Raw genomic sequence first — 17,250 nt, forward strand, 5'->3', positions numbered from 1 at the left:
TGACCCAGCAATATTGCTTCTAGGACTCTATCCCCACAAGATCATAAAAATGGGAATTGGTCCCACATGTACAAAAATATTTATAGCAGCCCTCTTTGTGGTGACCAAAAACTGGAAATCAAGGTGATGCCCATCAATTGGGGAATGGCTGAATAAATTATGGTATATGAATGTAATGGAATACTATTGTGCCATAAGAAATGATGAACAAGAAGACTTCAGAGAGGCCTGGAAAGACTTATATGATCTGATGCTGAGTGAAAGGAGCAGAAGCAGGAGAACTTTGTGTACAGCAACAACCACAGTGTGTGAGGATTTTTTCTGGTAGACTTAGAGCTTCATTGCAATGCAAGGACTTAAAAAATTCTGAATGGTCGTTTAAGGCAAAATGTCTTTCACATCCAGAGAAAGAACTATGAAATTCAGTCGCAGCTTGTAGCAGATCATTTTCTTTTGTATTATGTTTTTGTTTGTTATATAATTTCTCCCATTCATTTTAATTCTTCTATACAACATGACTATGGTGAAAATATATTTAATGGGAATATCTGTGTATAACCTATATAAAATTGTATGCTGTCTTGGAGAGGGAGGGAAAGAAAAAATCTAGGTTGTATGGTATGATTATGGAACACTGAAAATAAAAAATAAAAGAAAAAAATAGAATTTAAAGAAAAGATCCAATGGAGACGAATATATTCCTAAAGAATACGTGAGTTCCAGAACAAAGAACAGGAAGGAGGGACAATTCCATTAAAAGCAAGGTCAGCAGTGAGACTTGAGTACTAGAATTCAGCCTCACCTTGAGCCTGGATGATTGTAACAGCCTTCTGATCAGTCTCCAAAAAGTGTATTAGTCTCTCACCACTCTCAGCCATTCTCCTTCCAGCTGTCCCAAATCTGATTGCATCAGCTATTAAACTCCCTCTGCTCTCTGTGACCTCCAGGAGCCAATGTAAAATGCTCACTTTGATGTGTAAAGCCCTTCCTACCTTTCCAGTCTTCTTAAGCTCATCCACTTCCCCAGTCCCTTGGCACTGGCCTCCCTGCTGATCCTTGAACAGGACACTCCATCTCCAGCTGACCACTGACCCTCCCCACCCCCATGCCTGGGATGTCCTCCCTTTTCCTCTCCCCTTCCTGGCTTCTCAGGCTTCCTTCAGGTCTCAGCTAAAGTCCTACCTTCTGCAAGAAAGCTTTTCTAGTCTTCATTAACCTCGGTGTCTTCTCTTTGAGATGACTGCATCTCATTTATCTGACACATATGTTGTTTGGACAATTGTCTGTTTGTTGTCTCTCCCCCATTAGACAGACTCTGAGCTTCTCAAGGCCTTCCTTTGTGTCCCCAGCACTTAGTCCAGGGCCTGGCGCATAGTAGGCACTGAATAAATTTTTGGCCTTGACTTATGGCTTGCAGCCAAAGCAAGCTTTGGGGAAATTTTCCCTCTTAAATGTTTTTCCTTGACAGAAGGGATAAAGAAAAGTGAATTGGAACTGCAACTTAAAAAAAAAAAAATAGAAAACCTACATCAAAAAAATAAAAAACATAAAAACAAATTCTAGAAAACAAAGATTTCCAAAATTGAAAAATAAGACCTGAGTTTTTGTCTCCTGGAGAATCTTGGGGGTCATGATCAACCTCCCCACCAGCTGTCATCCTGCTCCTGTTCCAATCTGCATCTTGGCCAGGGCTCAGAGAGGCACTGACGGATTGCATCTGTGGCTTCTGAATGCCTGGCTGGATGACCTAGCAGGGACAGTGGACGTTCTTCATCTGTTTTGTTTTGTTCATGTGGATCCTTGGGCCTGAGTCTTTGGAATGATTACGGGTCTTTGTTAAGAGGCCCTGGAGCATTCCACAGACAGGAGCATCTGGAGGATGTTGCTGTAATTCTGTCAGTTAACAAGCATTTATTCAGCACCTCCAGTGTGTTAGGCATGGGGTTAGGTGCAGGGGATAGAATGAAAACAAAGTAAACCCTACCCTCAAGCAGCTTACCGTCCAGCCTGGGGAAACAACACACCTGTACAGGAACACGCAGTTTTAGAGCGTGGGGCATAGGGAGCTGGGAAGAGTTTCATGGGTGGGTGGAGGAAGCACAGTGTGTGCAAAGAGATGGATGTGGAAGGCAGAGTGTCCTGGCTGTGGAACAGAGTTAAGAAAGCCTGTTTGGTGAGATTCCCCCTCTGCTTGGGACTTGGCAGCAGAGCCTCCACAACTGAGCTGAATGCCACCGCCAAGCATCGTCCTCCCTTCCTCTTAGGACAGTCATCTGCATCTTTCACAGAACCTTCTTCTGCTGACATATGCATGGGAAGCACTTGGTTGAGGGTCCTGTAAGCCAGTGTTCTGCTAGACCAAGCAAGCCAGGCATTATTAAAGAGCAGTCAGTGCTGAATCACAGTCTCCTGTGAGGAGGGGTCTTGTGTGGGTACAGACTAGGGGACCCTTTTCCTTTCTCCCACCATTAGGAGCCTCCGGGGGGAAAGGGGATTTGCCTGAAAATGTGGTAGAAATGAGAAAGGACTCATGCTTGATATTCTCTTGGACTCTAGGATCTTTTCTGAATTTTTGGCATTCTCCCATTTTTCAACTGCCTTAAGATGCTAACCCATTGTGTCTCTGACTTGAGGGACCTTCCTGGGTACCTGTGACCTTTTCTCATCTCTTTTCTTAGTTCTCTTTCATGTGGCACATTGGGCATTGCCACATTAGGCAAGCACATTGAGATGGAATGTTCACATTGGAGCCCTTAGGATGGATTGACCCTTCCTAGATCTTAAAGTGCCAGCACGTAGTGTCACTTTGGCATCAAGCAGACACAAGGATTCTTAGCATGGAAAGGTGTCACATCTGGTTCTCTCAATAACCACCTCTATAGAGCTTCCATTGCACTGCTCACCCTTTCAATCAGTGCCTAATCAGACACTGGTTGGTGAATCAGAGAGTGTCTGTAGAGCTGAGGTGGTTCACCCTTAATTTCATTACTTGAGCCATATAGATTGCAGCCCATCTACACCTTAAGCAATGGCATTATTGCTGAGCTAGCCTTGTGCCTCCTGTCCTTGCATGCATAGAGTGCTCAGGGAGAATCGCTTCCAGGCTCTGAGGAGGGAAGATGGAACTCCAGAGTTCACCCTTAAAGACAACCATTGTCTCTTGGATCACTGGTTCAGAACCAGTGGCAAGAGAGAGAGGTGGGGCTGCATAATATCTCCTTTTACTTTATCTAAGAAAGCATATGTAAATTTGAGATCATTTAGAAAATGTTTATTGGTGTTGTTTTTACCTTTAGTCTTTGCTGTGTGTGAATTCTGTCTCCTTCTGTTCTCAGGCGCCATTGTACCCCCTGGAAAAACCCGAGGAGGATCACCATACAACCAGTTTGATATCATCCCAGGCGACACATTGGGGGGTCACACGGGGCCTGCTGGTGATAGTTGGTTACCTGCCAAATCACCACCAACAAATAAAATTGGAAGTAAATCCAGCCATGCCAGTTGGCCTCCAGGTACACCCCAGGACATACACTTGGATGAAGCAGCATTTGCTTCTAAACTTACGCAAACACTTTTAGGAAAAGTGTGAGCTCTTCTACTGCTGAATAAGGTCGCCTCAGATTAATTTGCTAATTTAGCAAGTACCCAGGCAATCTATAGCACTGATACGCTTGGAGGAATGACAGGGGAGGCCCAGGTTTGCATCCTGGCCTTCCCAAGAATGAGAACCTTATGCTGGAGGGCATCCTGTAATGCTCCAAGATGGGGTATCCTATGAAACAGGCTAGAGGCTGCTTGGGGCTAGACTCTAAAGGAGACTAGAAGTTTTTTGAAGGGTGAGGACGTTCCAGGAATTAGGGTGCAATGAGACCAAAGATATAGAGATAGACAAGCTCCTGGTGTTAACAGATTTGGTGAGAATTGGCAAGAGTGTAGAGAAAGTAGAAGGGGCTAGTACAGAATAAGGCAGAAAAGATGGAGTAGGTTGTAGAGGGCCTAAAATAACTGGCAAAGAGTGTAAACTTGAATGTAAAAGGTGTTTTTTTAGGGGGCAGGGCGGCAGTCGGGATTTGCCCAGGGTCACACAGCTAGCCATCTAGCTGCCTCTGGACGTAAAGAGTTTTGAGCATGAGGAAGATGACTCTGGCACGTTGGTGATGAGAGCATTGGATTTAGGAGGAGCCTCCTCAAGGGTGATGCACAGGAGTTTTAGATCAGAAGTTGGAATAGATCATTTTTAAGGTCTGTTCCAACCTCCCTAGTTCCTGATTTTGAGGCCCAGGCATCCATCCCTTATCACAGATAGGAAGCCCAGAGGTAGCTTTGCCATTTGGACTTGTAGACTCAAGGATCATAGTGAAAGACTGGAACGACCCTTAGAGACCATTGATGAGGAAGCTGTCTGCCCCAGAGTGAGTCATCATGCCTCTGGGGACTGCCTGGGGCAGGATTCCCACCCAGGTCTATCTGACTCCACAAATAGTCCTCTTGCCTCTCCAGGCATCAGAGAAGGCCTTGGAGGAGATGGGGGGTCCAAGTGTTGTCTGTCGAAGGGCCTGTGCCTGTCTGTCTGTGGGAAGAATGAGGCCTTACGCAGCACCTGCTGATTTGGGCACTGTATGGACTCACCTTTGGTGCCATCCATAGCTACCTGCAGCAGTGAGCGTCCAGTGCGATGTCCATAGGACATCATTTCCTCTTGTATACATTCTGATTTTACTGACTGTATTAGGCATGATTGGGTAGGACCTGAAAGTAAAGTCAGTCAGGGAAGTATAGTTTTGATCCCCCTGTGGACTTTGTGTCCACAGCTCAGACCAGAGGTGGCCAGCTTAGGGCTGGACTGTAAAACTAGAACGGGCACAAGGGATCCCTTTGAGTCTGAATTTGACAGCTGGCTTAGATGTTAGAGTGCCCTGACACCCTGGGCCGTGGGTGTCTGGAAGTTCTGGAGAACTTCCCTTGCAAAGAAAATCAGGCTGCTTGGTGTTTCTGTGGAAAGGTCAGCATAGCCCAGACTCCAAGCCCATGAACCTTAATGGTAAAGATGAAGGAGCATAAGCCTTTTCAGCCTGATGGAACTGCCACCTTAAACAGACACAGACCATTTGGGGACCACATGCTGTAAGACCTCAGTCTTGAAGGAAACTTGACCTGAAGGTAGAGTAACCTAAAAGAAAGACTCTTCAGGGCTGTCTGCCTGGTCCTTCTGGAGGCTCCAATCCCCACTCTGGCCTAGTACAGAGACTAGCTGAAATCACAACCCCCCTATCCCACTGCCCACTTATGGGTCTTGTTAGCAGACAGCTTGAGATTATGGTGGCCCCCTCCTCCCTCTGGTTTCTGGATTGTAGAGTGTTTCCACCACTCGCCCTCTGGCTTTCTGCTGCGTATTCTCTCCCTAGATTTGGGGACTTTTAAATTACCTCTCCTGTCATTGCCTAACACTGATGTCTAGAGACCACAGCCCCTCCCCAGAAGAACTTGACTTGTAGCTCCTAGAGAGATGTCAGGGCATGAAAATAAAAAACACTTCTGACTTTGATCATGGAAATCCATAGGGAAATTGATTCAGACTCTAGGAACTTGCTCATTTGCAATAAGCTTCTCCAGAATCCTTTTGGAGGCTTGTTTATCAGTTTCTTGTGACCACCTGATTGTATGTTTCCCCTTCTTGTCCTAGAATTCCAACCAGGAGTGCCATGGAAAGGTATACAAAACATCGACCCTGAGTCTGACCCCTACGTGACCCCAGGCAGTGTGCTCGGGGGTCCAGCCACATCTCCCATTGTAGATACTGACCACCAACTTCTGCGGGACAACACCACAGGTGACTTAGGCATCGGGCTAGGCTATGACTTTTCTGGCTTCCAGAAGGCAGGAACATGTGATGTTTGCACCGGAGTGGCTGTGGGCTCCTGATTGTTCATTCCTGGTCCTAACCCTTCATTTCTCATCTTCTTCTCTTTCCTCTTGTGTGTGACTGAAGGGTCTAATTCTTCCCTCAACACCTCGCTGCCTTCACCTGGTGCCTGGCCCTACAGTGCCTCTGACAACTCCTTTACCAACGTTCATAGCACTTCAGGTAAGGCTTGAGGGGGTGAGGGGGGGTAGCGGTAGCATGGCTTCTTCCGTTTGGATCTGACTGGTTTACACCATCTTGGTCCTCTCTACTTGGTTTGAACTACACACCGACATCCACACACATGCAGATATGCTCAGAAACTGCTGTGAGCCAAAGGAATTTTCAGTAAGACAGAATGAACTGTGGGGGGCAGGCTGGAGGCAGGATTATGTGACATCTGTCAGCACCCCCTCTGGCTGCCCAGCCTGTGTTCATGACTTCTTTCAGGCCCCTAACAGAAAGCCCAGAAAAGAACCCAGGGAATTTTTAACTTAGAAACTGGGAAGTGCACCCCAGCATATCAGAAGGTGATTTAGGAGTCCATGCACCAGCCAGTTAGTGTTGTCTTTCCTTTTATTGAAAGAATAGCAACTTTTGCTGTCAGCTATGTAGCCGTTGGAAGGACGGTGAGGGAGTGATTCTGTCCGTCAGCCTTCCTTAATTAGTGCCAACCCTGATTTCTAAAGGTCTCAAAGAAAGGAAAGATTGGATTTGGGAACTTTTCCTCATAGGCCAGTGGCTCCTACAGATCCTAGGGAAGAAGTCGATCCCCAGACTTCTGAAAGCTTTGCCGTGATCAGGCTTGGTTTCCCAAGGTTCTCTTTGGCCAGGGTTCTCTGTGGATGGGTTCTTTTCAAAAGGAAAGGGGGTGAGGGCTTTACTGCACAGTTGGGATGGCAGCTGCCCTGTTACCCATCCAACAGCACACCCTTGTTCCATCTGTGGGGACTCTCCTATGACAGTAGGAGCCCTTTCATCTCCTTCCATTCCCAGGAACTTAGCTCTTCCCTGATGCCCTAGCTCCTTGGCGACCCTACCAGCTAGACCTCCTCACTGGACCAGGATGAGAGGAGGCCTGATTCTTGCATCAGGACTTTGCACAGCGTCTAGCACATAGTATTGGTTTGGCTTCTCAGCACAGATGTGATGGAGGAAGTCACAGACACGTGCTGGCTGAAGTGTGCTACAGAAGTCTTAACTGGCCTGGTTCAGGCCCTCCCCACTACATGGGGTTCCTTTTACTCTTCCCTGGTCAGCCACCTCGTTTTCCACAGTGGCTGCTCCCAGCTGTCTCTCCCCTTCTCGGACCACCAATATTACTACATCCTCCCCTTTCGGTAGAAGCCCTAGCCTTCTATTTCACTGAAAAAAAATGAGATGCTCCATTACAAGGGCCTTCTCTTCCTTTCTTTCATCTGAAGAGAAAGGAATAACTCTTATCCTTCCCAGCGTTAACCCTTCTGCAAGTTCACTTGCTCCCCAACCCCCCTGCCCTTTCAGACATTCCCTCTTCTTAATTTTCTTTCCTTCTAACATGTACAGATGTACTTGCTGTCTCTCCCACCCCTTCCCTTCCCCCCCATCTAGTACTAAAGAAAAAGAAGTACCTCAGTTACAAATCTGTATAGTCACATACTGGCCATGTAAAATAAATAGAGCTGTCACTTGGTGCTCTTGGGGTCCTTCTCCTTTCTATCCAGTCTTGTTAATTTTATGTATTTCGGAATGCCCACTGGCATTTTTCCTGCTGCATTGCAATGTGCTTGAATCTCTTCAAGCCTTCCTTCTCGCCTGCCATCATCCCTTGCTCCTCCTCCCTTTTGCAGTCAGACTCCTAGAGAAAAGCTGCTTGTCCTTTCTGTCCGCACTTCGTTAGCCTCTGCCATTTGGCTTTGGTCACCGCCAGTCACCTGCAATGCTTCCTTGCTAAATCCAAGAGATCTTACCCTGCTTAGATCTCACTCTTATCCTTTCTTTGTAAATGTTCTCTCTTATCACTTCTGTTAGGGTTCTCTTCCTGTCCACCAGTGCAGACCTTCTCAGCCTCCTTTGTGAGTTCATCGTCCTTGTCCTGCCTCTGATCTGCCAGTATCCCCCAGGACCCTGACCTGGACCCTCTCCTCTTCTCTCATTGCACACACTTTCAGTATCTCATCAGTTCTCATGGACTTAAGTATTATCTCGAGGCAGGCATCTCTCTTTCGAGCCCCAGCACCATCGTCTCCACCTGGATACTCCAGAGAAAATATAAATATGTCTAAGATACCTCACCCTTCCCCCTAACGTCCTCTTTTCTCTCCAGGGCACTGTCCTCCTTTTGCTCACTGAGGCTCCCAACCTATAAGACCTGTTTGCTCAGCCACTTCCCCTGCACTCTTACCCAGTCTGTGTCCTCTTGTGACTCTTCCCTCCTCTCTCCTACCACTGTTTCTCCTCTATTCTAGGTCCCCTCCTTCTCTCCTGAACTATCTCAGTAACATTTCTGTTGTTCTCGTCACTGCTCTGCTCAGGAAGCTGCTCCCTCCTTGCAGCTAAGTGCCGGCTGTTCTCTTGGGCATTTTCAGCTTTTTCTGGCGTATCTGTGGCCAGACTTTCCAGACTGATCACACATGACTGCCCCTCGAACACTGAGTGTTCCAGCCACATCCGTGTGCTTGGTGTTTTGGCAGAGGATGTTACATCTTCTGCTCCCTGACTTGGCATCATCTATTCTCAGTGCTTAGAATAGGCTCTCCTTCTCCTGCCCCTGCGAGGCCCCCTCCTTCTTAAGAGGCTTCTCCTGGTTCCTCCAATAACCACAGAACTATTTACGTTGACTTTTCACCATGTCTACATTCAGCAGCGTGTAGATAACCTGAGGACAAAGACTGATTTGCTTTTACGTTAATATGACCAGCTAGGACCCCAGCGTCTGACCTTGATAAGTACTTGCTCATTGGTTATTTGACCCAGAAAAAGCAGCCCCACGCTGAACAGGAACATTGCTCTGGGTCTTCCAGTCTAGTGTACTCCCTGCCCTGCCCTTCAGAATTGGCAGAGGTGTGCCTTCTAGAATGTGCAGATCACAGATGGAAGTGGGGAAGACAAGAAGGTCTGTCCTCACCTGCAAATAATCTTCTCTAGTAAAGGTGTCAGGAAAGGGGGTGATGGTGGTGAAACAGCTACTCTAAAAGCAGGGAGGGGTGAGATCCTATTATCACTGGACTCTTAGTGTGGGCGCTGCTGCTCATTATTGTTGGAGATTAGTAGGGTTAGTGTTGTAATAGCATGAAGCCAGAGAATCCCACCTCCCAGGTTCTCTTTTTCCCTACTCCTAATTTATAGCCATAATAAATAATACAAAGAAAACCAGAAGACAAAAGCCGAATGGAATCATGGCTTATGATCTCCTCAGAGAGGAAAACAAAGGACCTGGGCTGCTGAGTGAGTTTCCCATGTGCCCAAGACAACAAGAGCATCATTGCATGGACCCTTAGCCCTCTGGTGCTCTTGATTTACTTGTCTTTGTGAGTAGATGATCATTAAAAGATAGGTGCTTATACATCAGAATTTATTTTATGTACATTACTTATATCAATTTTATATCAGTTGTTTGATGTCTTGCCACACAAAGTAGACTAACTAGCTATTTAATGACTTCACTGTGAAGTTGTACATAGGGGAGCATAGAAAAAAAATGTGCTTGAAAATATTATTCTGCTTAAGACACAAGGGGTCAAGTGTTTGCAGACTGTGCAGAAACTTCAGGCCTAGGTATCTCTAGCTGTCTCCATATGTGTGTTATGTGTGTCATGCACACACAGTACTTCCTTCTACAAGGGGTTAGAAGATGCTGGACATGGAGAGCATCATCATAAAATAGGGAATTGGTTACATTTAAAAACAAAAAATGATGGGTCGCCAATGTGGACATCTTTTGTGTCTATAGTCAAGTCACTATCTTGTTAAAAAGAAAGATTAAAATCAGTATTATGCTACAATAAAGACTGAAAATGAGAGCGGCGCTGAAGTGACATGACCCCAGCCTACTCTTTTCAGATGAACTGTTCATCTAGAAAAATAGGAAATGAATTAAAGAACAGATAACAGCATCGTTAGGTTCTCCTAAGGAAGCTTAGTGAATGTAAAGCAATCATTGCAAGATCAAATAGGATAGAAACTGCATCAGCTAACAAACATTTGGTCTCCTTAAAAATGTAATATCTGACACTTAGATAGCATTTAAAATGCTGTAAATGCAGAGCATTTTCTGTACCTTATGTAATTTGAGCCTGTAAGCAACTGTGTGGAGAAAAAAAAAACAATATAGTTATTAGTCATCTCCATTTTATAGACAAGGAAAGCTCAGCGAGGTCTGGTGACCAGGTTTTCCTAATCCCAAGTCCACTAGTCTTAGCTGCTGTACTGGTCTCTTGCCAACCAGAGAAAGATGGTAACCAAGGAGAACATTGGTTAAGAGTGTACAGAATGATGGTGGTGTCTCCCTCTCCCACTCTCCACTCTTTTGCTTTTTCAAACCTCATCCCTCCTCAGACCTCCCAGCTCAAAACTGGACCTCATAATTTACTGGAAAAATTGAAACCATTCGCTACGGTCTCCTCCTTCCCCCCTCTTTCTCATCTCCTATCACCTAAGTGCCTTCTGCTTCTCTCTCTTCCTTCACCCCTATTTCTTTTGATGATGTAGTCCTATTGGTAAGCAAGGCTAAGCCCTCTGCTTCTTCAGCCAATCACATTCCATACCTTTTCCTCCAACAGGCTTCCCCGCTCCTCCGTCCCAGCTCTCCCACTTACTTTCAACTAACCTCTCCCCGTCTGCTGTCTCTTTCCCTGCTTCCTACACACATGCCCATGTCTCCCTCCCTTGATCCTTCCACCCCAGATAATTATGGTCCCTTATCTCCTCTCTTCATAGCTGAACTGTTGTATCTCCAACTACCTCTCCGACCTCTTAAACTGGATGTCCAGTCAGCATCTTAAACTCAGCATGTCCAAAACCAAACTCATTATCCTTCCCCCTATACCCTCCCTATCTTACCCTCTTTGTTACTATAGAGGGCAACACCATTCTCCCAGGTCCACAACCCCGGAGTCATCCTGGACTCCTTACTCTCTCTTACCCTTCCAAATCCAGCGTGGTGTCAAGGTCTGTCGCTTGCACAGCTCCTCCTCTGCTCTTACCTGCATTATCACTCTAAGTTGCTGGTGGGTCTGCCTGCCTCATCTCTCGCCACTCAAGTGCTTCCTTCGTTCAGCTATCAGAGTGATTTTCCTAAAGTGCAGGTCTGACCATGTCACCCCTCTCCCTAAACTCAATAAAGTCCAGTGATTCCCTATCACCTCCGTGACCAAATACCGAGTGCTCTCTTGGGCATTCAAAGCCCCTCCCAATTTTCGGGTTTCTTGCACCTTCCTCCTCAGCTTATATTCTTCTGTCCAGTAACACTGGCCACTTGGCTGTCCCACAAATAAGATGCTCCATTTCTTGGCTCCAGGCATTTTCTCTGGCAGTCCCCCATAATTGGAATGCTCATCCTCCTCTTTCTCCTTGTTTCTTGCATCTTCTTCAAGAAACCCTCTTAATTCTACTACCTTCCTTTTCTTAATTATTTCTTACTTATCCTATCTGATTTATTTGTCTATGTTTGTTTATGTCTGCCTCATTAGATTCTTGATTGATTGGTAGTAGAAGTTTCTGTGCAATATTAGCTCATAAAATAGTGAGAAGCAGTGGAGGGAGAAAACGTGTTTTCAGAAAACTTGAGTAGAGTACCAATGAAGAAAAATCATACCCAGTGAATTTAAGGATAAAACAGAAAAGACAATAAACACACACATACACACCAAAAAAAGGAAAAGCTTTATAAAGATTTTTACAAATTAAAAAAAAAATCATCCTCCTTTCTTCAGCAATTACAGTGGAACGATTACATTTGAATTCTCCAGATCTAGAGAGCAAGTATCTAAGGAGAAAGCTGTTGCTGGAGAGGAAGGAATGTTAAGGGCATTGAGGTATAGATTCTTAAGGTACTGAAGGAAGGAGGGAGGATAAGTGAGGCTTGGGGAGAAAATCTCCATAGTCCCACCTTAAAAAAAATGGAACTGAGAAAATATTCACTGCTGACCCATAGGCTTGGATTCCGAGCTTGTGCAGGTTTTTTATGATAATAATCTACATTTGTGTGAAGGTCAGGTGTCTGCTTTTGTTAGAATGGTGTAATAATCAAGGTTGATACTAAAGGAAAGATGAGAAAATGGATCCCCTTCCCTTCTCTGCAGAGGCAGGAACCCAGGAATGCTTTTCATTCATATGCTGGTTTGATTGAATTTTCTGAATCAACTTTTAGATTTTTTGGTTATAAGAGATGTTTCATTGTGTAGGAGAGAGGAAAGAGATATACTCAGAAATGAAGGTGACATGAAAATGAAAGATGTCCATAACAATTAAAAATTCTTTTTAAAAGTGGTGGGAGATGTAAAGCCAGTTCTCTGGTTGTTAACATCAAGTAGTGCTTGAAATACAGGGACGACTGCCTGCGAACAGTGTTGGCCTCTGTCATGAGCGGTGTCTCTGCGTAGAGAGCAAATGAAAGAGGAATCTCCTCATGGCGCTTCTGTGTATGCTCCACCCCAAGCCTCGGAGCATCAGACGGGGGCAGAGCATAAACCACCTCCATTTTCACTCAGAAATGATTGAATTTGCTCTCGACACTGGCATAGACAAGTGGATGAAGGATGCAGTTGAATTGGCTGAGAGACTTCAAAAGGAGAAAGAGCTGCCCTAGGATGGGATGGAGCGAGAGGAGGAGAACAGGCCAGATTCCATTAGGCAATGATGCTACCCTTTTAAGGACCACGGTCTTCTCCATTAAGCAGAGGCCTAGGTTACAAACAAAAAGAATAGTCACTTGTTCGGTCAGTGGGCAGTTATTAGATGCCTGTCATTTACTTCAGTGGTCCAGGATAACTCTGAAGTTTCAAAGGCAAAAGTATGACCATGGCTGCCTCCAGGAGCTTGTGTTCTAGTGGGAGACAAGAGGAGCCCTTAGTGGTACCAGGGCCTAGCCCGAGGAACCAGGAGCTTGGGAAGGCTTCTGGGAGTGATGGCACTGAGCCAGAGGGGAGGACAGGATGAGGAGAGTTCATTTAAGACCTGGGGGACAGTGAAGTTGTCTCCAGACAGATCTGGGAAAACAGCCAACTCTTTATCTTTTTGTCACCTCTTCTCAACCAAGAACTATTTCTCATGTGCCAGGCATTTTGCACAAAACTATCTCTATCCTTAAGGAATTACTAAGGAAGACTAAATGTCCATATAAAAATAGATCCATAGTAAATATAAGATAAATTGTACTGTAGAAGGTGTTACTTGAGAACTTTGAAGGAAACCAAGGTATCGGGAGAGTCAAAGGTGACAGCACAGGGTCTCCCAGGCACAGCGGGCATGACCAGGAATGCCCAGCACACTGTGGGCAGCAGAAAGGGGTTTGAAGTGTAAGCAGACAAGGGAAGGAAGGGGAGATTGGGATCAGATTGTGAAGGGCCTTAAATGACAAATCACAGCAGTTGATTCTAAAAATAACAGAGAAACCACTAGAATTTATTTGGGGTGGGGTGAGTGGGGGTATGACATGTTCAGATGTGTGCTTTGGTATAATTTACTCTGGCCTCTGTGGAAAGTTAACGAGAGAACGAAGAAACTTGGGGTGAGGGACCAGTTAGAGGGTTATTACAAGAGTTCAAGTTATTAGGCATTTTAAATGCTAAACAAGAACATTATATTTGATCCCAGAGATAAACCCCAGGAGTTTATTGAGTGACCTGCTTAGACCTTGAGTTTAGAAGGTTCACTTTGGCATTAGAGAAGGCAGACACTGGAACCATTTAGGCAGCCATTATTTCATAGTCCCAGCATGTGGAATGGGGAGCGTGGGAGTAGAGAGGAAAGGGGCCTCCTATGAGGGGGTAGGTGAGCCCAGGGACTGGCAGAGTAGGGGAGCTCGAGGCAGCCATAGGCAACAGGTGGGCTGATTGGGCAGTGTGGCTTTGGGCAAGGGAGAGTGGAGATAGATGACTTGGGAGGAAGGGCAGAGCCACAAAGGCTTGGCTGTGGGAATGGTGGTTAGCAGGGTGAAATGCTGCTGCAGGGAGACTGAGAAGGAGGAAACAGGCCCAGCGGAGTTTGCTGGTGAAACATCGTTAATAACTTTGGAGAGGTTTGGAGTTCAGAAGCCAGGTTACAAGGCAGGGTGATTGACTGAGGAGAAGACAGAGCTTAGTGTGACTTGACAGGAGATTTGGGTCTTATAAATGGTCTGTAGGGCTGGGAGGGCCTGTTGGGGGCTGGGTGGCTTCTTCCAAGTTGTGTTCCATGGTCCTGGAGTGCCACAGCCTCCAGAGAATTAGCTTTGAGGCTCACCTCCAGGGCAAGAGAGGCCTTTTGGATGGGGGTGCATGGGGTGCGGCCTCTTGCCAACTAAGGAGGATGTGACCTAAGCATTATTAGAGGATAACACTGGTGGGATGGAACCTGTCTGAGGTGCAACCTGGATATACATCGGTGCCCACACAATGCCAGGATCTCTGGAGAAAGGAAATGCTGACAGCAGCATGGCAGATGCATCAGAGTGTCAGGGAAAGGAGCGAGCTGACTGACTTCCATGTTGGGCTCTTAAGGCTTTTTCAATTGCATTCCTGATTTAGGGCCTCAGTTTCAGATTTCCTCACATCGTCAGTAACAAGCTTCTTTCCTAGACTTTGATCTAGGAAAGTGACTCCTGGCTTGGGGGTTTGTTGGGGATTTTCCCCCCAAGCTCTTGAATTGTTCATATTAAAACCTCAATGCCTGTGTCTTCTGAGCCTTCCTCCATTTCCTTAAGAGTATCTTCCTGCTGCTCTTAGGTAACTTTTTCAAAAGTTTGGCTCACACATCCTGTCTGGGGGATCTAATCCAGGGAGCCATGAAAAGTAAAACTATTGCTGTGCAATGAAAGCCTGTCCATTCGTAGAGCCTTTTTCTCAAGCAGGCTGCTGTGCTACCGGCTTCTGAAAACCCAAGACGTGCCCTCTGCCCTGTATTCCTTCACCTCCTCCTCCTTCATCGTGGCCAGCTGCCTGGTGTCATTTTAGACACTGGAGACTCCCGGTCCTTCTGGTTACCATGTCCAGGACACTGGTGTGTCCTATTTTTATACCCATCCCTTCCTTTTTCTTTCTACTGCTACAGTAGTAGCCTTCTCCCCTGCAACAGTCCTTCACCACAGAGCGACCATCCTGAAATAGCCATTTCATCACAACGGTGCTCTGTTCACATTCCTTCTGCAGCTGCCCCTGGCCTCCAGCATAGTTTGAACTCCTGTTTGACTCCAGACTTTTCCAACCTTGTATCTCCATTGTCCCTTTATGGAAACTCTCTGTTCTGTCCAAATTAATCATCCCACCAATGTGGCTTCTGCTTTCCTGTTTCTACTGTTTCACCAGCTGAGAGAGCCTAGGATAGATCCCTCCACCCTCCTGTCACAGGGCTTCTCCCTCCTCTGAGCACCCGAGGCGTTGCTTGCATGGCCCTGATGGACACATGCACATCCTCCTCAGCTGGATGATGGCTTCCCCAGCGGCACATACCCGGTCTGATGTGGGCCTGGCACAGTGCTCAGCAGGCTGCCTGATCCTCCAAAACAGTGACTGGTTTTATTTCCTGCTTGGAATTTGGAGGGTTTATTCTGTTTGTCTTTAAATTGATATGTGGAAAAACTCAGTTGTCCATGAGAAAAGATATAAAGAAAGAAAACGTTTTCTTCAGTGCTAACGGCCACATTTAAGGCTTGATGGGCCGATTCTCCAAAGTCCTGAATATGTCACTACCACTAAGTGAACCTCCAGATTCTTCAAAGGCGTTTTCTTTAATTTTCCCTTGAAGCTTATGTTTAAAGAATAATCTTTTGTTGTTTGATAAACATTACAAACTTCATCATTCATTTTACAGTTTTACATTGTATGTAAATGAAGGTGCATAGTTGAAGTACCATTTCCCTTTCATTGCTGCTTACAAAGTGTGAGTTCTAGTTATATATTGAATTATTCTGTTAGAATGTGTATTCTTATATGTGTGAGGCTACTGCATGCAACACAGTGGATAGAGTACCAGACCTGGGGTCAAGTTCCTTTCCTTCCATACCCCATTTTCTCACCTCTTGATCTAGTGGAAAGGTAAGGGTAGTGTTCTCTCACAAGACTGTTGTGATCATCAAATGACATACTGTAAAGGTTAACTCTTGTTATACTGGAACAGAAGTTGTAGGGCCTGTTCCCTTCCTAATGTCAGTAATTCCTACCTTCCTTTTCTCTTCTAGCAAAGTTCACTGATTACAAATCAACATGGTCCCCAGATCCCATAGGACACAACCCCACTCATCTCTCCAACAAGATGTGGAAAAACCATATTTCCTCAAGGAACACTAGCGGGCTGCCCCGCCCACCTCCCGGCCTGACCAATCCCAAACCGTCATCTCCCTGGAGCAGTACAGCCCCCCGCTCAGTCAGGGGGTGGGGGGCCCAGGACTCCAGGCTTGCCTCAGGTGAGGAGGATGGTGCTCGATCCAGGCACTCCCAGGGATACAGGGAGGGAGAGGGAGGGACTATCCCCCCCAGCCCTGCACCAGCTCCTAACCCACCTTCTTTTCTTGCTTTCATCTCTCCCTAGCCTCTGCCTGGAGCGATGGTGGCACAGCTCGTCCTAGCTACTGGCTGGTTCTTCACAACCTCACTCCCCAGGTATTCGCCCTTCATATTCTTATTGGTCCTAGAGCTCTCTGGCTCAGATGGACAGGAGGGAGACACACAGGGCAAGGAGGGTCTGGGACTGGCTAAGAACCCACTCTTGGCCCAGACCAAGAGGCGAGAAAACTCAGCCCCACTCTGGGAGGGCATGAGGGCTGGTCACTATCCACTTCAGGTTGTGTGAGTGCACATGCATATTTGATCATTTGGAGGAAATGGCGGCAAGTGCACCAAGACTTCCCACAAGAGGTAGCACCCAGATTGGGCATTGGCAGGAGGCTGAGGCATTAGAAAGTGAGAGAAAGGGGGTGGGGTGGGGAGCAAAGGCAGATGACATGCCAGCTTGAAAAACCAGCAGAAGAAAGCAAGAGGCCCCTACAGGTATGGAGTGGGGAGGAGCCCAGGGATCATGGCAGCAAACACTAGTCAGGCTCCTCAGGACAAGGAAAGGCAAACAGGTCCATGCTCTCAAGGTTCTCACAGTCTACATGCAGCCAGCCATGGGCAGGATGAAGTGGTGACAGTCATCAGAAGGGGGCGTTAGCATTGAGAGGGTGAGGAGAGGCT

General features: G+C 46.3%; 1 protein-coding gene across 13 annotated transcripts in view; it reads left to right on the forward strand.

Moving 5' to 3' along the window:
* Positions 1–17,250, forward strand: part of TNRC6B (trinucleotide repeat containing adaptor 6B) — a 217,451-nt gene that overhangs the window by 194,843 nt on the left and 5,358 nt on the right. For all 13 annotated transcript variants that reach the window (XM_072656210.1, XM_072656223.1, XM_072656215.1 and 10 more), the window contains 5 exons: positions 3,336–3,512; positions 5,684–5,830; positions 5,990–6,085; positions 16,257–16,481; positions 16,607–16,677. In XM_072656210.1, coding sequence (XP_072512311.1) covers positions 3,336–3,512; positions 5,684–5,830; positions 5,990–6,085; positions 16,257–16,481; positions 16,607–16,677 — 716 coding nt within the window. The remainder of the gene's footprint in view (positions 1–3,335; positions 3,513–5,683; positions 5,831–5,989; positions 6,086–16,256; positions 16,482–16,606; positions 16,678–17,250) is intronic.

This window comes from Notamacropus eugenii, chromosome 3 (genome assembly GCF_028372415.1).
Source record: "Notamacropus eugenii isolate mMacEug1 chromosome 3, mMacEug1.pri_v2, whole genome shotgun sequence".
Lineage (NCBI taxonomy): Eukaryota > Metazoa > Chordata > Mammalia > Diprotodontia > Macropodidae > Notamacropus > Notamacropus eugenii.